Genomic DNA, 26,466 nt, shown 5'->3' with positions numbered 1-26,466 from the left:
GCCACCTCCCTACCTTCTAAACATCACTAACCATAAAAAAATATTTGTATTTTAATTTTCCTTATATTTTGCATCCAAAATAATAATTTTGTAAGGACGAAATATATTTGTGTAGAGGAACAAATGAGTACCATAAATCCTTAACCACACATTGGTGGTTAAATTGTTTTGTACAATGTATTATGTAGTACCTAGGTGTTTGAGATGGTTAAACCCAGCCTCTTAAAATTACATCAGTTTTTGCTTGTATGCACACTATGGCCAAAAATGAACATAATTTGAAATTAAATCGACTCGTGAAAGTGACGTACTGTCCCGGTTTCTGCTTCGAGTCCTCCAGCTTACTCGGATAGGTTAGGAGAGGAAACTTTCAATTAACAGTTTTCATGACTTTGAAACTTAGAACTTCTTGCCCTCCAAACCTATCAGAGGACCTTGAACTTGCTGTTTTGGAGAAAAAATCCAAAATTGATTTAAAATTATTTTTCATTTTCAAATGAAGTCTATTTTCGGCCATACGGGCAAACGGCCAAATTCAGAAATAATTTGCAAGAGGACAGGTTGAATGGTTATGGTAGATATTTAGCAAAACAATATAATAATGTTAGAGTACCTTGCACAAAGAACTTTGAACATAAATATTATAATTATTTTTGTATTTGTTGTTGGGAGGAAGGGGTGAATTACCCAACTTGCAACCATGAATTGAATGCAATTAATTCCAATTCCTATCTAAAGTGGCAAGAGTAAAGACAACTCTTGGCATTCAGTGGAAAAAAATAAATTTTTTGTCCACTATTTCTTATTCTGTAGTAATAATCACATCTATTTTGTATTTAAATTATTATATCTTTTGCAATAAAGATAAATACGGATGCATTTAAAATTAAATTGTTTATTCAAACACACAATATCTGCATTATGGAACTTTTCACTTAACATGTTGTGCAGAAAATACAAAAAATGTGAAACCTTCTATTCTAGGGAAACAGAAAATATGCATAAAGGATGAAAAGATCATAGCACAAGTCATTTTAAGATCAAACAATATCCTTGTGTCTGGGGTTCTGCATATTATTCTACTAAGGAAAATTAAAGAGCCAAGGCAGTGATGACCAACTATGTACTAAGTACGCGCACATGCCACAAATTCTCAAATCAGGTAACAAACTGCACATGATCAAACAATCCACTAGGAGGAATCTTATGTTTAATTTGACCAAATAAAATCCTTTCCATGTGCAAAATCACTGGATAATTTTAGTGACATGTTGAATTAGCTTCAGTATATACTCAATAGTGTAAACCTTTTAATATTCTGGATTGTATTACAAAAGAGGTAATTTATTTTAGGCAATTATTAGCAATACACTTTCTAAGTAATATTTACACTGAACATAAGGCAATAAGCCTAAAATATACAAATAAAAAATATAAATCAGGAACCCAGATAGGAACAAAACAGAGCATTACAACTGCAGCTTGTATTAAAATGCATTTAATCATCAGTTAAACAGTTATAATTTGTGATAGAGCTATAAAAATTACCATATTTTCATTACATTCTTACAGAAAGATGGAGGAACAGGAAAAACAAATATATTCAATTGTTACAGGATTTTCTTACTTAAAATGGAATACAGTAAAAATACACTAGCAGGTGCAACATACCTAACAATACATACTCAGTTTTGCATTATATTAACAACACAATGAAGGACAGTGCCAAACCAAACTGGTCCCATAAAAATCAAACGAGAAAACTGCTAAATAGCATATGATTAGTCAAATTTTGCTCAATTTCAAACTTTATGGGTTGGGAGTCAATATTTGTATTTGTCGAGATTTGTATTTACCTAAAGTTGTTGTGGAAGAGAATTTACATGATGGGAGACGACAGCTTCCTAAGATGAGTGAACTTAGTGATCAGGCAAGTACAGACAATTTGCAAGGCTGTTTGTTTGAATTAAACTTTAACCTGATGTAAATTTATAGGATAAAGACTGCATCACAATTAACCCACATCATCTCTTACAAAAAAAAGAGGCACAAACAATAGAGTAGATTTGGCTTATTACTAAAAATTTATCTTTTAACAACTATATATATATACAGTAGCCCCAAAAATTTGCACAGAAATCTGTTCTGAAATTAAACATATAATATTTCTTATTTATTTCCTGAATTACATTCAAATGTAAAATTATTTCAAAAAGTACTCTGGATATTAGTTTCAGTACTGCTTAATACAAACCCAAAATTACAGTAATTAAGGAATACACACCCATGATGCTTTCATTGTTAACACACCAAACAAGGTCTTTCTCTGATAAAATACAGCAGTACTGTACTTACAAATAAACTATAATATACTCTGGCAGTTTACTCCACCCATCCCTTATATATTTGTATATAAAAACAAAGTAATTTAAAACAAAAATGTTTATCTATTTTCATAAGTGACATACCCGATCTGATTGGGAACTGTGTAATGATTACAAAAGTGCTATATTTCAGCTATTCAAATACTGTATCATTGATGAGATGTATCTCATCAGATGATGCTATCAAGATCAATATACACATATTTGGCATAGTCAATCTATGTCTCGTGCCCACAGCACGAGTCAAGCCAAACTGATGGATCCCCATACTGTTAAAAAAGCAGCATAGATCAGAGCCAGTTCAGAATATTTCAGTGATATCACACTTAGCTATCCACACGCTGCTTATCACTTGCTTTACTCAAAAATTAGCCTAGTTTGCTTTTTTGTACTCTATTCTTTCCACTTTGACTTCATCCCCAACAAGTTGGTAGACGTAGGTGACGACTGTAGAGCTCTGAATATCCATCAACACAAATGATGGTGTAATTTCTCTGAAAAAGAGAGGATATTATGAATAACAGATTGCATATTATAATAAGGACAGTAATAACACACAAATCATAATGGTGTGATGCATCAAATGAACAAGGGCCGTGACGAGGGTTTGAACCTACGCCCGAGAGGATCCCAGACGCTGCCTTAAACGACAGAGCTACGATATGGTAAAAGAATTGCAACCGGGAAATCATCTTGACCTACCAGGGGTCCTGCAGTCTGAGAGACAAACCTGGTTTTTACACAATTCCCCCATGCACCCAAGCTCTGTCAATAAGCTGTTCTAATTCTTCGCCCTTACTTCATTACACACAGAAATCACAACAGTGTGATACATCAAATGAACAAATCCACAAGGGCCGTGACGAGGGTTCTTTTACCATGTCGTAGCTCAGTCGATTAAGGCAGCATCTGGGATCATCTCAGACATGGGTTTGAACCCTCGTCATAGCCCTTGTGGATTTGTTCAAGAACAGTAATAACTTTCAAATACATGACCTGTGATGCAGGTCAAATATTTAACCTTGCATTAAACCAAACCTTATAGTATAGTATTTCGTTAATGTTCTTAGGCAAAACTAGGATTCAAACACCAGGATTTTAGTTTTTGTAATAAAACTTATTTTGGTTTCAAAATAATGTAAAGTACAACGTATCAGCCAAAATCCACATATTTTTATAATGAATATTTTATAAATGTAAGTATTTGTGACATTCACAGACCTAATATTATTGCACACAAACTGACCATGTGGTTTCTGTGTATGAATGCAGGTTGACCTCTTGTTACTCAAGCAAGTTGCACATTTTTCTTTGGTTGCATTATTACTCGTGTGATAAAAAATGCAGTCAAGCAAGAGTATAAAGGTTGAATCAGATAAGGGTTCAAGGAACTTTCTTATCAAGGACAATTAGGGTGAATATGAAAAAGGTCATCATGATTGGGAAGGGTAGAGGCTAGCAGACAAGAGTGACACTGGGACTAGTACCGTTTCTAACATGAAATAGGAAACAAATAATGGAGTTTGTCGGTAAGAGACAGCAGTGGTGGTAAAAGTTCCGAATTAAAGACCTTGAGGCCAAAAATTAAACATTAAATGTAATGAAATGTCCTCTTTTGGTAGTGCCCTCATGCAACAAAACCAAGCAACTGCTTGAAGAAAATTAGACACCCAAAAATACTGAGACAAATGGGCATTGCTAAACTGAAAGCACTGTGACCAAAATGCAGCTCAGGCTCCTTGTGGTCCCAGCCAACCTGCCCCCTCCCCCCTCACTCGATCCTCCCAAAGACCTTGTTGGGATCGAACTGTTGACAACCCAACACATTTAATTTAGGTTTATTCTGAATGTTTATCCTATGCTTCGTTGTACTACAACGGGGTACATGAATCTGAACAGGTGTCAGCCTCAGCCGGACCTATTGTCAGGTGCGACACACTTTGTGCTGAGGTCTGACAAAGGACAATAAGATGGTATAAAACTTCATCATGGATATATTCGGATACATCGCTAATCACCTTATATACAATATATTACATGTATATATATATGTGTGCATTGTACACAAGTACAGTTATATATATATATATATATATATAGAGAGAGAGAGACACTGCGACCACGAAATGGTCGTCTCTTATCCGATTGTTCTTTCTACTTATAAATTCACTTGTCCGTAATTTTGGACCACTATTCGGAAAATCAGCGCGTTACCTCCACGCCGACCTCTAAATCTCAAAGCTGTTATCTTCCATAACTTTCAAGAACGTCGACCATGCCTCGAGGTCCTCTTCCTTCGTGAGGGTGGAGCACACTAACAGTTGGGTCCGTTGGTCACACATCCAAACGCGACGACAGCCTGTTGACTCAATGGAGGGGAGTAGATGTCTCTCTTTCCACATGCTCCGGCCAGCACACGTTACCTCGCCCGGTGGCTCTGATTGGCTAACAAATTCCCGCCACCGGACGAGCCATACCGTGCTGACCGTTAACGACCTCCACGGTTGTTAACCTCGTTCTTCCTGTAATAATGAACGTATTTCTATTATATACCGTGTCTTTATGCAATGACATAACACGATACGATATATCTTAACACCATGTGGTTTCTGTGTATGAATGCAGGTTGACCTCTTGTTACTCAAGCAAGTTGCACATTTTTCTTTGGTTGCATTATTACTTGTGTGATAAAAAATGCAGTCAAGCAAGAGTATAAAGGTTGAATCAGATAAGGGTTCAAGGAACTTTCTTATCAAGGACAATTAGGGTGAATATGAAAAAGGTCATCATGATTGGGAAGGGTAGAGGCTAGCAGACAAGTGTGACACTGGGACTAGTACCGTTTCTAACATGAAATAGGAAACAAATAATGGAGTTTGTCGGTAAGAGACAGCAGTGGTGGTAAAAGTTCCGAATTAAAGACCTTGAGGCCAAAAATTAAACATTAAATGTAATGAAATGTCCTCTTTTGGTAATGCCCTCATGCAACAAAACCAAGCAACTGCTTGAAGAAAATTAGACACCCAAAAATACTGAGACAAATGGGCATTGCTAAACTGAAAGCACTGTGACCAAAATGCAGCTCAGGTTCCTTGTGGTCCCAGCCAACCTGCCCCCTCCCCCCCTCACTCACTCATGAGCAAGCCAAACCAAACTCCACCCCACAGGGAAAGAAGGAACAGGGCAAGGATGGGGAGCTACTAAAGCCCCCACCAGAAAAGCAGGTTTCATCACATTCAATGCTTGATTTCAGGAAGAACTCCATCTGCCCCTCCTTGGCAGAAGAGACCATCATTTCTGAAAAATAGTAATAAATGGAAAATTGCCGCCTGGGCTTTCCCATGGAAGAAAACAGCAGAACATTAGTTGCACATTGAATACCCAAGAACATTGGGGCCGAGAGAAATCCAGTAAGTAGCACAAGGGCAACACCCTGTTGGAGAACCAAAAGCCCCAGAATAGTAATCAGTTGTGGACATGTTGGCAGAAAAAGTCATCAGGTCAACAAAGTTCTGAACATCACTTTTTTTCGTTTTCTGAATGGTTCTTCAGGCAGGGAGAAAGTGTCTGCTGCCAGCTTTTCCAAGAGGTCCCGAGGGGTTGGCGGGTCTTGGTGGACTCCCAGTGTGTGCTCAGGGAGTTGTGAGCAGCTGGCCTCAGCTCTGCTGGGGGACAGGAAGACTTTTTCCGTTTTTGCCCATATGGTACAAGTTTGGGCGGGGCGGTGTTTTTGCCTTGACTGTTCTCTGTCGGGTAGGGCCCAGTGCTTGCTTTCCTGAGGGACTCCAAAGGGTCCCTAATCATCTGCCCATCAGTGTACAATATTTATTCGCCGTAAGGTGCATTCATTTCTGCCAACTAGCAATGTTCATTTAGCCATATGGCTTTGCAATTTAACCTTCAAGAGTACACAGGGATAATGCATCACATCAGATGAAGCAGTAGGGTCCAGCATAAAATTTAAATGTCCAGCATAGAAAATGGGTCACCCATACATTGCCCAGGGTTGATAGTAAACGGTGGCCATTTTGAAAATACATCCTGTGTAGGCTGATTTGGCAGAAAGGCCTCGGTGTCTCTCTAGCAAACATGTGTAATGCATCAGTGTCTGGCTTAAGCCGTCACGTTGTTGCTCGCTCCAAACATATGCCGATTGATGATGAAACTCAGGATGAACTTTTCTCAACTGATGTGAAAAATATCAGGAATGATTCTGATTTTGATGAAAATTATGCCAAGGGCTCCAGTAAAACTGATACAGACAGCGATAACACAGAAGCACGTGTTACTGTTCCGAGGGTAAGGCATGCTCCACCACTACCTTGGTACCCTCACTCAAAAACATTACAGTAATGCCACCAGCAGACCTGCCCTGTAAGTCTGTGCCACTTGATGTTCCTGAAGACCCTGAACATGTCGAAGATCACTCGCTTTCAGGATTTTATGACATGGAATCTGAGAGTAGTTGTTAGCATTCCTGTGGCAGGTGCTAGTCATGTACGTGCTGCCTTTCACCCGAGGCTGGCTTCCTTCATGACCCAGCAGAAGGAAGATTTTTAATTATTTATTACAATTATTATTATTATAATTATTATAATAATAAAATTAATAATTATATTATTAATTGTGGCAAGTGGCAATAATTATTAATTGGTAATATTAGTGGATATAATAATTGTGGCAAGTGGCAATAATTATTAATTATTGCAACTGTCTACCATCAAGTGATGGTAGACAGTGGCAAAGTCAATAAAGCAACAAAAGCAGCAGTGTATAAACCCGATAGTGTCATGGACAATAACACAAACATGCACTTGGCTGATAAGTGTGACATGGTGGTTGGCGTTGTTGAGTGTGTACGAAAAACCGTGAAGTGGACAAAGAAAATGTTTAGCCATGCTAAACAATCATAATATGTACATGATGAAATCAGGCAATAAACCATCCATGCATATGTTTAGTCTTGCTGTTTTGACAATATTACTAACAACATTCAGCAAAGACAATCATGTTCATTATTATTTATTATATGTTTATTAAATTGATTTAACCTCTGATTTATTTCAATCAGAGGCCTTCTCGCCCCCAACGTTGCCTTATGCTGCTCCAGACAGACTGGCTTTCAAGGACGGCTTTTTGCAACACAAAATAAGAGTTTTTACCACCTTCAGGAAGCCGTGTAAAAGGCCAATGTGAGTGCAATGTTCGCAACAATACACAGGAGGAGACCAAAGATATGCAAGATGGTCTCAACATGATGCAGTGTGTGGGGTACAGCTCCACTGACTATCACACCCTTCAGAATTTTTGAGTGCTATATATTGAAGCATAAACATATAAATAACGAGTGAGCGAGTGTACACAAGTGTAAAATATTAATATTTGTTATGAAATTTACTGTAAAACAAGACACATTGGTGTGCATGTAAAGTGATGTATGTAATTATGTGTATTGATTTTCTAAGTTTTATTATATTAAAACGTCAAGTGATACAACACTGAACAATGTGCGAAAAAAGTTTTAATAAAATACATGAAATACAACGTAAACAAAATCAAAAGAAATTAATGCATGGCAACTCTTGGCAATTGTGTGGCCCGTGGGACCTGTCTGGGATGCTTGCTCTTTGAGCGAATATGTAATGATGAACATCATAGGCCTATTTCTCAAACCTGCTGCAGCCACATTAAGTCGATTTAGATTTTTTCTTTATTCTTCCTATGGTAAGGGAAGACATTCTAACATATTTAGAAGAGAAATTTTTGTTGTTTAGAATTGATATTTTAAGTTCATCTGGGTGTTGAATGGCACACCCAGTGGCTACCTTGAGGTGCTTCCGGGGCTTAGTGTCCCCGCGGCCCGGTCGTCGACCAGGCCTCCTGGTTGCTGGACTGATCAACACATAAAATGGCACAATACCTGGGCTGTGCCATTTATCAGTGGAACAGCCCAGGGGTTAATCTTGGCTACAGTACTTACCCATCCATAGGACTGTATGATCCTGTAGCCGAGCCTGGATTGATAAAGAACCGAGATTCTGCTTCAAATGCTTCAAACTTGTGTGTGCCCTAAGATAAGGATGTCAGCATCCAGCTGTCTTGCAATGAGGGAAAGGGCTGCTGGAACTCCCCAAGGAACTACTTGATGTCCATGACACATACCAATACGAAACTGTCCAACTGTCACCACTTTCTGCTCGGGATAACTGGTCTGCAACATTAAATAAAAATACATACATCTAAGATTTTATACTACAGTTCTTCTTAAAAGATAAATTAGTATAACATTAAATTATTATTTATATTAAAATTAATATTCAACTAGTTTAATGTCCTGATACATTCCAAAACACACATTTTCAAGAACTTTATTGTAAAATTGGATACATTCCAGAACTAAGAACTTTGTTATAATCAAGATTTTAATACTATACTATATATGAAACAAAATAAATTTTATTGACAAAATACACACACACCCTTTCCACCAAAGCCCACAGGATGGGTATGGGGTGCATAATAAAGAATATATTGAATTGGTGCGAGAGTAGACAGGGATGTACAGTGACACCTTATTTTACAAATGCCCCTCTTTACGAACTTTTAGGGTTACAAGCGCAATTTCTTTGTAAAATCCAAATCGGGTTACGAACTTTGCCTTGGGTAACGTAGTTTGATATGCGTATGGCCGATTTAGTGCGTGGTGACACAGCGCCCGCGCCTCGGTTTACCAGTGCCTTCCACTTAGTGATAATCGTGGCTGAATTCTTTGTAAAGAACGTGTTTTTGGGATTTTTGGGTATTTGAACATAAAAGTAATTATTATATATTTTGCCATGGGTTCCAAGAAAGTCAGTGGTAAGGTTCAAACTAAGAAAATAGTTGTGAGTAGAGGCAGTAGAGACCCTACCTCATTAAGAAAATGTGTGAAGTATGGGAAGAATTGCAAAGTTTTGTTGAAAAAATGAACCCAGATAAAACTGTAGCAGGCCGTTGCATTGACCTTTTAAATGACAATGTGATGTCTCACTACAGACAAGTGTTAAAATGTAGGAAAAAACAAATGTCTTTCGATAGATTCTTACTAAGACAAGCAAGCAGTGAGCCACAACCACGTCCTAGTGGTACTCCTGCAAAATGTAGGAGAGAGAGTACCCCAGAGAAGTCATCACTGCCTGATGTTATAATGGAAGGGGCTCCCCTTCCAAGCACTAACACCTCTCCTCCTCTTCCCCCCTCCTCACCGTCTTCCATACGCAAAGAAGAGTCATCAATAACGGTCAGCAATAACTTTTATATACTTTAGTACTGAAGATTTGGGTGAATTAGGTATAAAATTTACTTTAAAGTTAATATTTTTGGGAGTGTGGAACAGATGAATTAAATTTACATTATTTCTTAGGGGAAAATTTGCTTCGGTTTACGAATTTTTGGGTTACGAACTATCTCTGGGAACGGATTAAATTCGTAAGCCAAGGTACCACTTATGGGGTGCATAATAAAGAAAGGAATTGAAAAATTGAACTGGAGCAGTAGACAGGGATGTATATCAACCAAGATCTTCATTTCTGACCTATGAAACTTGCTTATTTCCATAGACTAGGTCTAACTGATCACATGGACAGAGTCACGAAGTTAGTACATGGCCCACATTCTGCACTGACAACATGGATTTTTCCACACATCCCTGATGGATCATTCCAGCCCATTATATTTTAGAAGGCTTATCCATAGATTCAAAACTTTTCCAAGCACAGCTTTCAAACTGACCACTTAACTGTGACCCTCAACTGCAGCTAGGTGACAGTACAGTATCACATGAAAAACAGTTTTCTGACTGCCTACCTCAAATTCTTCCAGATTGGTTCAACATAATTGAAACAATGGCAGAAACCAGATGCCAATCTGGCATTGGTTTCTGCCAGATTGGTTGCACTCAGGCTGGCAGAAACTACTCCCCCTCAGTTAAAATACAGTACAGTACTGTACTTCTTTTTCAACATTCAGCAAGTTTATGCTATCCATAAAGGATGGTCACCATAGGAAAGGAGGCTATGGACACAAAGGTGCAAGGAAAGCTAGAGACAAGGCCCCAGCCAAGGGCCAACAAAACATGAACAGTCTGACTAATGCACGAGCCTCCTGTGTAACTTGTGTAAGAAATCCTCCAGAACCTTGTATACCACATACGTAAGGCCAATCCTGGAGTATGCAGCCCCAGCATGGAGCCCCATACCTTGTCAAGCACAAGACGAAGCTGGAAAAAGTTCAGAGGTATGCAACTAGGCTAGTCCCAGAACTAAGAGGCACGAGTTACAAGGAAAGGCTGCGTGAACTGTACCTCACGTCACTGGAAGACAAGAGCTCAAGAAGACATGATCACCACATACAAAATTCTCACGGGAATTGATGGTAGATAAAGATGGATTATTAAACACAGGTGGCACACACACACACACAAGGGGACACAGGTGAAACCTTAGTACCCAAATGAGCCACAGACACATTAGAAAGAACTTTTTCAGTGTCAGAGTAGTTAGTAAATGGAATGCACTAGGAAGTGATGTGGTGGAGGCTGACTCCTTACACAGTTCCAAATGCAGATATGATGGAGCTTGAGATGCTCAGAAATCTGTACACCAATAGATTGACAGTTGAGAGGCGGGACCAAAGAGCCAAAGCACAACCCCCCCCCCCTACAAGCACAACTGAGTACAAGCAAGCAAGCAACCACACACGCACAATAAAATTTTACAAAAAGGCAAACCAACAAAATCATTAGAGAAAGGGGTAGTGAAGAATAAGGAGAGGAAACATGTTCCTGAAAATTGCATACACCAACATAGATGGAGTGAGATCAAAGATACTGGAGTTAATTGATGTAATACAGCTGCAGACACCAGACATTGTTGCACTCACGAAGACAAAACTTGATATTTTAAATGAGGTCATATTACCAAGGGGCTACTCAGTCTGGAGACGGGACAAAAATTAGGAAAGGCAGTGGTGTTGCTGTGCTGGTGAAAGAACACCTAAAGGTAAATGAAACAATGATTGCTAATCCAGGAGAAGTTGACATAATAGCACTAGAGATCTGCAATCAGGATGATAAACTAAAAATCATAAATGCATATAGTCCACCTCCATGCAACACATGGTCAATGGAGGAGCTGGATAATAAAGGAAAGGGGCTTATAACAATAATGAGAGAGATTATAGAGAGCTGATAGAGATAGATCATGATTGTTGGTAGTCGGCGACTTCAACTTGAAATCCATAGACTGGGAGGCATATGAATCTAGAAGAGAGGATTTTTGGACTTGATTCGTAAACCGCATCCTGGAAACATTCATGTATCAACATGTTAAACAAGCTACGAAGATGAGGGAAGGGGATGTTCCCTCCATGCTGGATTTGATATTTACCAGGAAAGAGGAAGAGATATTTGACATTCAGTACCTCCCTCCCTTGGGTAAAAGTGACCAAGTCTTTTTGGGAATAAAGTATGCAATGCATTATAATCTGGAAGAAAATGAGGTTGAAGCAGTTGAAAAACCTGATTTCAGGAGAGGTCATTATGGGGAACTCAGACATTTCTTTAAGGAATTTTACTGGAAAGATCTGTTAGGACATGAAGTAAATGAGATGTATGTCAAGTTTAGTGAAATATATGATAAAGGCACAACAAAATTGATACCAAAGTAGAGATGCAGAACTAGGAAACAGGATTGGTTCAATAGAAATTGCAAGATGGCCAGAGACCAAAAGACACAAAATGGAATCAATATAGGAAGAGGCCAAACTCCCAAACATACCTGTGATAAAAAGATGCGAGAAACAACTACACAGCAGTGAGGAGAGAGGCAGAAAGAAATTTTGAGAGATTGCGGACAAATGTAAAACAGAACCAGGTCTATTCTATAAATTCATAAACAACAAATTGCAGGTAAAGGATAATATTCAGAGGTTGAAAATGGGAAATAGATTCACGGAAAATGAAAAAGAAATGTGTGAAACATTAAATGAAAAGTTCCAAAGTGAGTTTGTACAAAATGAAATCTTCAGGGAACCAGACAATAAGAATTCCAGAGAACAACAGAGCACATAGAGGTGTCTAGAGACGAAGTGGAAAAAATGCTCAAGGAGCTAAGTAAGAACAAAGCGGTTGGCCCAGATGGAATTTCACCATGAGTTTTGAGAGAATGTGCACCTGAACTCAGCACTCCACTTCAGCTGATTTTTCAAGCATCTCTGTGTACAGGAGTTGTAGCCGATGTGTGGAAAAAGTCTAACATAGTTCCAATCTACAAAAGTGGCTACAGGGAAGACCCCCTCAATTATAGACCTGTACCACTGACAAGTGTAATATTCAAAATATTGGAAAAAAAAATTAAAACTAAATGGATAGAACACCTGGAGAAAAGATATATCAGACAGACAGTATGGTTTTCGATCTGGAAGATCCTGTGTAACGAATTTACTCAGTTTCTATGATCGAGCCACAGAGATTTTACAGGAAAGAGACGGTAGGGTTGACTGCATCTATCTGGACCTAAAAAAGGCTTTTGACAGTTTCACATAAGAGATTGTTCTGAAAACTGGAACATATTGGAGGGGTGACAGGCAAGCGTCTAACATGGATGAAAAATTTCCTAACCGATAGAAAAACGAGGGTCGTAATCAGAGGCAATGTATCGGATTGGAGGAATGTCACAAGTGGAGTACCACAGGGGTTCAGTTCTTGCAGCGGTAATGTTCATTGTCTACATAAATGATCTACCAGATGGAATACAGAATTATGTGAACACGTTTGCTGATGATGCTAAGATAATAGGGAAGATAAGAAACCTAGATGATTGTCATGCCCTTCAAGAAGACCTGGATCAAATAAGTATATGGAGCATCACTTGACAAATGGAATTTAATGTGAATAAATGCCATGTTATGGAATGTGGAATTGGAGAACATAGACCCCCACACAACTTATAAATAATGTGAGAAATCTTTAATGAATTCTGACAAAGAAAGGAATCTAGGGGTGGTTCAAGACAGAAAACTGTCACCTGAGGACCACATTAAGAACAAATTGTGTGAGGAGCCTATGCTACACTTTCTAACTTCAGAATTGCTTTTAAATACATGGATGGAGAAATACTAAAGAAATTGTTCATGACGTTTGTTAGACCAAAGCTGGAATATGCAGCGGTTGTATGGTGCCCATATCTTAAGAAGCACATCAACAAACTGGAAAAGGTCCAAACATATGCCACTAAGTGGCTCCCAGAACTGAAGGACAAGAGCTACGAGGAGAGGTTAGAAGCATTAAATATACTAAAACCAGAAGATAGAAGAAAAAGTGATGATATGATCATTACGTACAAAATAGTAACAGGAATCGATAATACTGATAGGGAAGAATTCCCGAGACCCGGAACTTCAAGAACATGAGGTCATAGATTTAAACTAACGAAACAAAGCTGCCAGAGAAATATAAAATTCACTTTTGTAAACAGAGTGGTAGATAGTTGGAACAAGTTAGGGGAAAAGGTGGAAGAGGCTAAAACCATCAGTAATTTCAAAGCGTTATATGACAGTGCTAGGGAGATGGGACACACAAGCGTAGCTCTCATCCTTTAACTACACTTAGGTAATTACACACACACACAACCACAAAAAAAACAAAATGAATAACAAATAAACCAGAAAAATATTGCAGTGAATGTAAAATCACTTATTTTTGTATTTTTTATATTCTGGAAACGTGGATATATAATGTAGTCCAATCATATACTCATGTCTACTGCTCAACACTACACATCTACCACATTCCTTTATACTGTATCTATAAATATATATTAATATCAATTACTCAGTATTTTTAATTAATGCTCACTGTTTGAAAAAAAAAATTATGGTAAAAGATGCAAAAATGTTTTGAAATAAATTCTTTACATTATTTGTCATTTTAAATTGTTAGTCTCACCTCATCAAAGTCTCCTCGAACAACATGTACGTCTGCTGCCAGAGTTTTAAGGTAGTCATAACTCTCCTTGGTGCAGAGGTTTCCAGTGCAAAGGATGTGCTGAATACGACCTGGTACAAGCAACTTCTTAAATTTTGCTGGCAGTGAACTCATTCGGTGAGGAATATGGAGATCTCCCAACACAAGAACAAGCTGTGGAATATAATTGGTTAATTATGTAGCTGTTTGTACAATTTTACATGGCAATGGAAAGAAACAATTTCAGTTTTTCTATATTTAATTAAGGCCCACCTGTTGTCTAATTTTAAATATGTACAATCCTATAGCCTTTCTCAATGCCTCGTTTTCTAATCATGTAAATTACATCATGGATGTTCAAACTCTAAATTTAACTGGATTAAAATCTACCCATATGTTTGGCACCTGATTTCCATTGGAACTGCCTCTTTACCTGTTGTTTAATGCCATGTTTTTCTTTTATAAACTTTCCTGGCTATTCTACGTGTTGCTGTATTTCTTGTATCGATACAGAATATTAAGCATATTTCAACAGCTTTGCTACTCTGGCCTGGCCAAGAATTTTATTCCTCTCATACTAATGCTTACTAATACTTATGAATTTCTTTATCTGACTTTAGACTAACTAGGCACGAGTCTACAGCAGTGTATTTCTATATTTCAAGATACAATACACTCTAGAAAATAGTTACCATACATGAATTTGATATTAATATATCTACTTATTAGGCTTGATGTGTGTGTCACTCAAAACACAAACTTGATAATGCTCCAGGATGGACCCAAATGTTTCTTCATCTTCTGACGTGAGGTTTGATCTTCATACCTTCAGCCACATTATTGTAACCATCTGCAGGCTTATACTGAACTATAGTGTCTATACTACAGGGTATTGGGTCTACAGCAGTAGTCCAAAGTGTGCTGAAGTGTCAGTTGGGTCCCGAGAAATCTAGGTAATAAAAGTTACTGTAAATACAACAATTACTTCAAAATGATCATTTAGAATTGTTCTACAAGGAATAGGGTAAAGGTGTCAATCTCTAAACACTTTACAAAATTACTGACAATTTTAATGGACTAAAAGTCAATCTTTGAACCTAATGGTCCCCAAGCCTTATCCCAACACGCTCGGCGTCAGAGCCCTAATGTCGCCTATGAGGAACCAGGATGAGAATCTGACTCATTCTATGAGGTGAGCGAAGAACAATCATATAACCTGGGAAAAAATGCAAGAGAAAGTGTAAGTACAACAAAACGTGCAACTGCTGAAGAGTGACACACACCAAGGAAAACAAGGTATATAATTATTGACACATGGTAATTTCCTTAATTCTGATGTGCCCAACCTCCACCAGATGACAGTTTTCTTGACCGTTTTGTTGCTTGTTCACCGCCTGCCTAATGTTACTGTGGTTGTTAGAAGGGGATTGACCAGGCCTACCGATTCATATTTTAAGTAGTTAATTTGTTGATGATAAAGATAAGAATGGACCTGTGTAGTACCCTGTGAATGAGACAACTGTTTAGGTGATCAGTTCTAGTTGTAAACTATGTGAACATATAATGTTAGGACACACTCACCAACATTATATTTTTGACGGCCAAGTTACCAAAGACTTCATACCAAATGGAACGAGAGAATTTGAGCTCTAACTGTTTAATACACTCACAGACATTAGAAGTTGATATTTTGTGCTGCATAGTAATGGCCATTTGCTTTTCTTTTACCTAATGGTAGCATTACCATACCAAGTTCTATCACTCAATAACCCTACTGGGGCTAATGCTGGTCACAAATATACGGTTAAATTTCCCAGCGCCGGCGAGAAACAAAATGGGCAGAGTTTCTTTTACCCTGATGCTCCTGTTACCTAGAAGTAAATAGATACCTGGGAGTTAGACATCTGTTACGGGCTGCTTCCTGGGGATGTGTGGTGGGAGGGGGGGGGGGTGGTAATCTTAGTAGTTAGTAACAGTCGATTGATTGACAGTTGTGTGGCTGGCCCAAGGAGCAGAGCTCAACCCCCGCAAGCACAACTAGGTGAGTACAGTGGTTACTCCTAACATACCAACCTAACACTGGCCTGTTAGTGATAGTCTTAAGAGAAGGGTCTCTCAACCAGCCCTCTCTCTGCTTCATGATACCAACACACCCACCACCAAACAACAATACCACACGCTCAAGCTTACACAGCTAGTAAGACTATAGAAAATTCAGGTAAATTGTGGTAAAATATTGACCATGGTAACGAGTGGGAGGACATCGTGTCCTCCCACTCGTCACCGGGGACTGGTCAAGTTGTATACTGCAATTTCGGATACCGGGCTAGAAACAACTTCGTTCACTGAGAAGTTTGTACATATAAACCATTCCGTTCGTATATGCGCTGGTTTGTGTTCGCTGTTGTTTTCGTCTGAATAAATATATGGCACTTGTTCATATAATTAGCGCTTCCATTATTAGAATTATTTATCTATTATTAGAATAACAAGGTGCAAACCATACCCCCTTACAGTTGAAATCTATTTATTTATATACAAGAAGGTACATTGGGTTGCGAGAGTACATAACATATATTAAGAGGTACATTGTAGCAAGATTTGAGATTAAAGGATTTAAGACTAACACGTTTAGAAACAAGGCGCCCCCGAAGGAGGCTATTATTTGTTATGCACCCCATACTCAACCAGTAAGTAGTGGAGCAAAACATAGATTACATGGTCATAAAGTCTTAATCAGACCAATTCAATTCAATTTCTTTCTTTATTATGCACCCCATACCCATCCCGTGGGCGGTGGTGTAAAGGATTACAGAGGCACATAATCGGTTCAGGAACTGAACCCTCTAGTTCGTTTAGCTAAGCAAATAACAATTTGTGACGCTAGTTACAAAATTATTAATATTATATATATACATGTACACACTCTCATACATACATGTACATATATATATACGTATACATATATACATACACATACATATCTAATCTCCTACACAAATACACACATCAATAATCTTTGTGTCACAAGTGATCAACAAGAGGCTCACAACAGTCACTATACAAGGCACTTTACATCTATGGTGAGTCACACAGTTACTAGTCTTGCTGCACACCCACCCAACTGGGCGGCAGCTTTACAGTCATGTGCATGCATTACCTACAGTAAGCAAATTTTGGATACTTCGCTAAGATTTCGAGCAACACATCATTATGAATGAAGTACTTACACATTTCTTGGACACTATTAATGGTGTTATCTCTAAATTCCGCGATTTTTTCACATTCCATTATATAATGACGCAAAGTATGCGAATAGTTCTGCTGACAGAGTTTACATTTAGTCAAATCTACATCAGTAGATGTTACAAACTCCCAGAGGTACTTGTAGCCGAGCATAAGCCTAGCAGTGGTAACATCTAGAAGTCTGCTAACATTATTGGATGACCCATAGACGTGCGGGTCTTTTTGCATAAAACAATGATGATAGATGGAGTAACTGGTGTGAATTTAACTTTGCCTCAAGTCTCCGAAATTTAGTTGATGTTCCTGGGATATTGCTGCCCTCAGGCTGCTCAAAGGCAGTCCAAGTTGGTAATCAATTCCCTCTTTACGAGCAAAAGTCTTGGCCAACTCATCAGTTCTCAGTGGCTATTTTTACATTATCATTTACAACTAACTTAAGTTAAATAACAACCAGTAAACAGACTGCTGTTTTCTAATTAAGCCCGGCCCGAGGCCAGACTTGACTTGTGAGAGTTTGGTCCACCAGGCTGTTGCTTGGAGCGGCCCGCAGGCCCACATACCCACCACAGCCCGGTTAGTCCGACACAAGTACAGGGTTAATGGTCTGTGATAATAATGTACTCACAGCGTACACAACTGTGCACTACAAGCAGGAAATGATACAATGCCCTAGCTGGAAATATTCTGTTATTCAGGAAATACTTTTACTGAGAGATGCCCTTGAGAGCGTTCTGACCTCTAGGGTCACCTTGACATTTACTGTTTTGTGTGTGGGAGATAATTAAGGTGCAGAGAGAATATTGCATAGGTTATGTTAGTTGAATAATCTCTCTAACAGGGCCGGATTACCCAATGGTCCAAGTAGGCCGTGGTCTATAGCCCACTGACATTAGGGGCTCACCAGCACCAGGGGGCTCACCAGCACCAGGGGGCCCCACCAGCACCAGGGGGGCCCACCAGCACCAGGGGGCCCACCAGCACCAGGGAGCCCCACCATCACCAGGGGGCCCACAAGCACCAGGGGGGCCCACCAGCTTTTTTGTTCTTACATAAGTATAGGAATATGGCCTCAATGTATTCTTCTGCAAAACTATGGATAATGTAACCTTGATAAGTAATCATTAGACATTATTATGATATAAGCTGTATACTCGTATGTGTGGAGCCTTTGAATACCACACTGACTAAAGGGTGGGGCCACATTTACCTCTTATGGCCAAGTGCTCAAAAACGATTAGATCCGATCCTGTTCTCTATATCCAGTTTTCTAATGTGTTATATATTTCCTTTCCCATTATCGGGGACAGGAAGCCTGTTAGTCTGATGAAGGTTAGGACAACTACTGATTCACAATTCACAGTGTTGTGAATGCACCCCACAACAGTTGCCTACCTCACAGATACCTACAGATACCTATTACTACTAAATGAACAGAAGCAGCATCAAGTCAAAAGAAACTTGCCCAACTGTTTGCTGGTGCGGGAATCTAACCCATGGTATTTCGCGATCAGGAAGGATATTGTGACTTCATTGTTTGGCATTAGGGTTGCTGATGGATATAATGGGCTGCCAGCTATCATTACTGAGACAATAACTGTAGAAGGTTTCAAGAACAGATTGGACAGGTACATGGGCGAGAGGGAGTGGATTTTGACGGGACCAGCCTACAGGCCCGCTGCCCGGTGTTCGATAACAATTATGTTTTAAACATTATCAGTTTAATAATGTCATTATAACTAGAGATCATGAATAAAGGAGTTTGATTTAATGTGTTTTCGTACGGCTTGAGATCACTGTTAAGCCAGAAATGGTTATCTTGAGTGGTGGTGATGTTGTGCAGGGACCTCTCCCAGGACCACCTCCGCCACCCTTATATTTCCTCATGCGCGTGTCGTCACGAACAGGTTACTGAGGACAAGGTGAAGGAGAGGCCGGTGCTTGGATGGGATGGTGGTGGTGATGGTGGCAGGGGGTGGCTGGTGATGCTGGGTACTGTAATATTGGTGGTGGTAATGGTGGTTGCTGTTGTTGTTTAAGATTCAGCTACTGGGAACAAAAAGTTGCAAGTAGCACGGGCTATGGTGAGCCCGCAGTGGACTTACCTGGCACAGGAGCGGGACTGTGACTGTGGTAATGGTGGCGGTAATAGTGTTTATTATGTGATGGTAGTTGTGGCGGTGATTGGCAGATGTTGGAGTGATAGTTGAAATGGCCATGGTGGTTGTGGTCATGACATGAAGGATGGTGAGAGTGATGACTGTGGTAGTAGATACTGGTAGGGGGGTGGTAGTGAGCGTAGATGATGAGAGGTGCAGAGGTGAAACACATACAAAATCAATCACACACCGGCCATTGGTCGTCTACATAGAAACAAATATTACCTGATTTTTTCAGCGTAATGATATTTTAACCATTAATGATGAAAAACTGTGCGCGTTTCATTTTCCCTTGACAATTTCATGTAAGTTTATTGTGGTAATGAAATATATAACTATCTACGGGCTCACCATGGCCCGTGTTACTTTGAACTTTTTGTTCCAGGTAGCGAATCTTTAACAACAACAACAAATGAAATACATCTCAAAACGATATAATAGCTTAGGCTATTTCTTCCCTCGTCTATTTAAGGTCCCTTAAGGGGCTCACAAATTCATGCAGTACAGAACTATTAATCATATTAATAATGAGATAATGAGGATGGAAGTCAGCTTACTTTGTCTTCCCATTATCGGTGATAGACGTTCAACATTAGTGATAGAATTTCAGAGATACATGTAGCTTCGGCGAGTAGATTAATGAGAGGCGGAGGATCTCATGAATTAATTCTCTCACTTCTAAACGCGGAAAAAACGTACAATGAATGTTAAAGTATACAATAAGAGAGCACATATGAGATCCTTATGTTCTAATGTTACAAAGTATGATGTCAATCAAGAATGTATTGTTTATCCAAAGAAGCAATTAACACCACCATGGGGAAATGGATCCAAGATGTAGTAATTATTTCCTCTATTTTCTTCCATGACGAGTTTTCAGTCATTTAAATTTGCTGCTTCTAGTATCACTGAGAAACAATATCCTCTTGGATACAGACTTCAACCGTTCAAGTCTGTCTTGCTCAACACTTGTGCACCCACTACAGTCAGTGGTAATGATTTGTTAACTATGTCTTTACCTTTGATTTGTGTAAGCCATTTCTCCTTAGCTTTTGTTTCAACATTTTCCACCACATTGAGTTAAGTACTGCCATCATAAGTGGATAGTTCCTTCTCCTCAGACTCTTACATCAATGGTACGCCCATTGTTATTGTTTACCCCTCATCTCTTTTCCTTACTTTCATTCCCCTCCGTTTCACTCCCCACTTTACTTGACGTCGTACCTACCCAGCCACTTAAGCTGGTCGGTAAAGGGACGGGCTCGATTCATGCAGATAGGCGTTCAAACCCCGACCGTCCAAGTGGTTCCTTCCCCCAGTCCCATCACAAATCCTTATCCTGACCCCTTCCCAGTGCTATATAGTAGTAATGGCTTGGCGCTTTCTTCTGATAGTTCCATTCCCTTCCCTGCTACACCTCATCTCTTTGCCATAGCTAACTTTTCTAGAGCTGCAGTTTTCTTGTCCAACTTTTTGAGGTATTCCTTGATCTGTGTACCGACCTCAGAATTCACAACGCTGCCCCTGCACCTCATCACCACGAGGGTACACCTTTTCGCGCCCCTCGGGGCAAAATTTAAATTTAAATTTAACCTTTTCGGCTTCTTTTTTACTGCCACTAGACTAACCTTAATCGTCGCCGTTCCTTTCTCATAAACGTTGGTCACAGGGGGCTATCGTTATCTCTGCTGCTTCTTCCTTGTTCCTGTTGTACGATCGTGTCGTCCTTTTGAGCTTCGTTTACCCTACAAGGCATGTCGTACTAGGACTGGATCAGGGGAAACAATTATCTCACTGATAATCGTTGCTGTTATTTGAGATATTCTTTCTTGAAGAGAGGGCAAACCCGTTTCCAGTCTAGAGTTTCAAGCCTGGTCTACATAGGGGCTCCAAGGGCAGCTCTCATAGCATTGTTCTGGGCAACTTCAAGTTTTTTTCACTGTTGTTGTGATAGACTTATAAGTGCAGGTGCGGCATAGTCGATCACTGATCTGACTGCCTGTACATAGTACGTGCAAAACAGACTTGCTGATTTGCTCTTCCGGAGAGGGAGGTTAGCGACCTGAGGATTGCCGTCTGGGCCACAGTTTTCTCTCTCTCTCTCTCTCTCGTAAGTGACCTCACCATTAAAATTTTTGTGTCCAGGATTATTCCTAGATAGTAAAAAGTGTCCACCCATTCAATTGGTTAACCCTGTACTTTGAGTTATTAGTTAGGCTTCACTATTTTTATGAGCATGGCTTTTGTCTTGGTGGGGTTGAGTTTGATACCAATCTGCTTTGCCTCTTCACTGAGGCAGTCTAAGCATTTGGCTGCAAGGCGCGCTGCATCCCTTCGTTTTATGATGATGGTGACAAAGTCGTCCGCATAGTTTAGCAGCCTGCAGTGTTGTGGTAGTTTCAGCCTCATTATTCTTTCCATTAAACAGTTGAAGAGAAGGGGGCTGAAAATGCCTCCTTGCGGTGTACCATTTTCAAGTCTTTTGTTTTCAGAGACTGTGCCATGAAGTTTCACTCTTGCTTCTCTGTTTTTGGTCCAGGAGAGCAGGTTGCTCTTGACCTCTTTGTCGATGAGGCAGCAGAAAATAGCTGAGGCGCTAGCCAGTTAAAAGGCTTTCTCAAGGTCCAGGAATATGAGTATTCCTGGTCTGTTATTCAGGTGGGCTAACAGAGTTGTAATACATTCCACTGTGCCAATCCCCTTTTCTACAGGCATACATATCCTGGTGCAGTTTAAGCATTTTCCATTCAAGTCTGTTTAGTGCCATTCTGTCAGCCGTCTTGGCTGCACAACTTTGGAGAGAGATGGATTAGCTGGATCTTTGGGTTTTGGGATTGGCACTATGTCTGCCGTATTCCACGCTGTAGGTCTAGTTTGAGAAGTCCAAGGTAAATTAATTAACCTTAGTTATGCAGTGTCTCCCTCTGGGACGAGGTTTCTAATAATTTTATTGGTTATTTTGTCGTCTCCAGGGGATGTATCTTTGGAGTTCTTCTTAGACCGATTGAGCTCATCCAGTGTGAAAGGGGTATTAGTGTCAGAGGCTTCTGAACGTACTGTTAAGATTCTGTGCCACCCTTCTTCCTCTGTTCCTTTCTGCACTGCTAGTACATTGGTGGAAGCTGATTAGTGGCTGCTCTTCCAGCAAATTTGGTTGCCAGTACTTCGGCTTCCTGTTGAGGATCCTTAGGGTGTGGGGCTTATGGTGTTTTATTTCCTTTGGCCCTGTGGATTTGCTGCCTCATCTCTCCAAGAGAGGTGTGTGTTTATTCAGTTGTGAACACCATTCCAGCCACTTTAGTTCTTTGATGATCCTGGTCTCTTGATGCACATGTTCCTTGACCTCACAAAGTAGGGTCCTCTTGAGATCACTTGGCTGCTAGAGGTCACTATAGGGTTCCGCTAGAGGTCACTATAGGGTTCCGCTAAAGGTCACTATAGGGTTCCGCTAGAGGTCACTATAGGGTTCCGCTAGAGGTCACTATAGGGTTCCGCTAGAGGTCACTATAGGGTTCCGCTAGAGGTCACTATAGGGTTCCGCTAGAGGTCACTATAGGGTTCCGCTAGAGGTCACTATAGGGTTCCGCTAGAGGTCACTATAGGGTTCCGCTAGAGGTCACTATAGGGTTCCGCTAGAGGTCACTATAGGGTTCCGCTAGAGGTCACTATAGGGTTCCGCTAGAGGTCACTATAGGGTCCCGCTAGCGCAGGTTTAATTAAAGAAGCAAATTTTAATTATCTAAATTGGCTTCATAAATAAAAAATTTCTGACCCACATATTTGTTCATATTCCATTGATTTATCTTGTGCTTTTTTTTAACACTGTCAAATTTTTGTGTGTGTTTACAGATAGTTGACTTTCTATGATTAATAAATATAATAATTTTTTAGATAATTAAAAATATATTTTATATAATACTTTTTTATGCAGGGGTTCCTTGAGACATGTAAAGTATTTCAGAGAGATGCCACAAGACAGAAGAGGTTGAGAAACTGGACATTTTGTGCACCAAAGTATCTCTTTGCTGAGAGATGCACTCAGCTTCTCTGTTTTTACTAAGACATCAGTTTTGACTTGAATTACTTTGAGGCCATAATTATACTTGCTTGTTGGGCAAGTAAACTATTGTAATTACCCTCTAGGGTAATTTCAATAGGCGATTGTAATTACCCTCTAGTGGTTGATAGGCTACAAGCCTAATACCAGTCCAATCAGAACCAGTTTCTGTTGCTATGGAGAAAGTCGGTGACCCGAACGAAACATTAAGCATAGATGTCCTGAGCTACACAGATGCTTCTATATTGGTGCGGAGTCTTGAAGTATATAATCTTATTACTTACACACAACAATCTTATAGTTGTGTGTGTGTGTAAACTAAAGTCTTTGAAAATGTAATAAGTTATTACGAAACGCGTCAGACTAGAAATAAAAAAATGAATTTTGGAGAATTGATCTTTCAATTACCATCGACAATGAAAAGAAACATAAGAAATATTGAGAAAATTCGTGTTAGAATTATTAATCTTACTTTTTCGGTCATATTTAATAATATATACATATATATACATACATCACTATATCACTATATCACTATATCACTATAACATACATATATATATATATATAATTATATTACATATTACGGTCACTATGGATCAGTAACCGGGTTTTTGATGAGTGAACCTTGTTTGTCGAATCCAACCCCCAAGTCGGTAGTACGCTTTCAAGATTTGGCTATATAGTGCAATAAATAAGGGGGGGGGGATGAATAAAACTCTATTCCCTTATGTACATAGGTGTCTCTTTCACTCGGGACACCTGGCGCTCACATGCAGTGTTCGCCAACTCCAGCCTTTCCCCCACTCAGTACCTTTTCCAACCGTACTGGGAAACACTGGCGAGTTCACCTTTTACGTGGGCCAGCCCACTGACAGTATCACGAGGTGCCTATAACCCACGACCACTTTCAGCCACTCGCTGGCAGAGGACCTCAGCCACATGCTGATCAGGGCCACAAAACGACCAATACAGGGTGGGTAGCGAACCCCTGGCAGAAGCCTCTAGCGACTGGCTAGCAGCGCTTCCCAGCAGGCACCTCATTGTCGACCGTTTCTCCCCTAAGCTAATCCCGGGGTACGCCGATCTTTTCCAATACTACGTAAACAGCAGTCAACACACTGCTTCAGATCAGTGGTAGCTTACTTAGTCGTCTTCCAGGACTAAGTCAAGAGAACGTAGGATCCCCAAGGTAAACTGCTTCCTCCTGTACTGCTGCCTCCAGAAGTCGCCTCTGTGGACATAACACGTCATCAGTTAAAATGGACGGTACTGGGAAAACCATGATATAACACTCACTCACTGGGGGAGTTGACATTATGCACGCAGCATAACCTAGGTGGTGCTGATCTTGATCCGCCACTTCACCAGAGGTCATCAACAACGACCTCTGTCTAGCCAAGGCAGGAAACTGGAGCCATTTGCTGCTGTCTCGCCACCACCAATAGATGGTGTTGTATACGTAGCGTCCAATATCAGGGGAATTTGAGTGCAGACTCATAGATGGCGCTGAAATTACTAGGCCACACTCGGACGGTGGTGACGAGTCCGTAACAATATATATATGCAAACAAGCTTGAATGGTTCCCCAAGCATATATGCGACTGAAAACTCCATCCCCATAAGTGACTCGAACCCAGACAGCCAAGAGCACAATGCAACTGGTGTACATGGTACCTTAACCACTAAACCAACCGTGACCATACAAAAAACAATTGTAGCCGAGGCTATTTCCCCCACCGTCCCGACGGCACTTGATGGTAATCTTGGGCATAGTTATTTCATATCACCTCACTATCTTCCTTGTGTTCCTAGCTGTCTGGTTCGAGTCACTTCTGGGGTGTGGAGTTTTCAGTCACATATTTGCTTGGGGACCTTTCAAGATTGATTGCACTTGTGTTGCTCACCTCACAACATGAGGCGATTCCTCACTTGGAAGGCTTCCCCACCTAGAAGCCTTCCCCATCTGGAAGCCTTCCCCCACCTAGAAGGCTTCCAAACCTGGAAGCCTTCCCCCACCTAGAAGGCTTCCATCACCTGGAAGCCTTCCCCCACCTGGAAAGCTTCCCCCACCTAGAAGGCTTCCATCACCTGGAAGCCTTCCTGCGTGCGGGCGCTAAATTTAGTCCCCCTTGGAAATTGATATTTAATGTGAATCTATATCATAACAATTGCTGCTATATTAGAGGAAATGAATCGCAGTAAAATTTTGCAATTTAAATGTTAAGATCCTTCATCATAAGAAAAAATCTCTTAAGGAATGGACGTACTTTCTAATATATACGCAAGTGGCGCCTAAGTAACATGGGATAGTGCTTGGTCATCATTACTTTCTGGTACATTACTGCCTAACTCACGACAGACATACCATGATTGTGTAATTTACAGAATTACAATGAGAAATGTGGAATGTGAATTTGCCTTTAGCTATACCGTTAATATAATCAGTGTTATCCCCGAGCATATTTAACATTTACGTCATCAGAAGAGGTGAAGTAGAGCTGTCAGTGATGCAGGGCCTCTAAGGCGCCCAGAGTGTCATACTGAGGCAAGCACGTTAAAAACGACAAAATCGGCGGTTCATATCCTTCTATGGCAATTGTTTATACAACATGCTTAGCT

At 40.0% G+C, this 26,466-nt stretch overlaps 1 protein-coding gene across 1 annotated transcript; it reads right to left on the bottom strand.

Moving 5' to 3' along the window:
• Positions 1-879: 879 nt before the first annotated feature.
• On the bottom strand, positions 880-16,304 carry LOC138351916 (vacuolar protein sorting-associated protein 29-like). Its single transcript, XM_069304048.1, is given in 5 exon segments — positions 880-2,878; positions 8,365-8,448; positions 8,450-8,595; positions 14,368-14,559; positions 16,275-16,304. Coding segments are annotated over 5 exon segments (558 nt in total). The 5' UTR covers positions 16,290-16,304; the 3' UTR covers positions 880-2,757.
• Positions 16,305-26,466: the final 10,162 nt, after the last annotated feature.

This window comes from Procambarus clarkii, chromosome 51 (assembly GCF_040958095.1).
Source record: "Procambarus clarkii isolate CNS0578487 chromosome 51, FALCON_Pclarkii_2.0, whole genome shotgun sequence".
NCBI lineage: Eukaryota > Metazoa > Arthropoda > Malacostraca > Decapoda > Cambaridae > Procambarus > Procambarus clarkii.
Note: the sequence above shows the minus strand (reverse complement) of the source record. Positions and strands in the feature narration are given on the sequence as shown.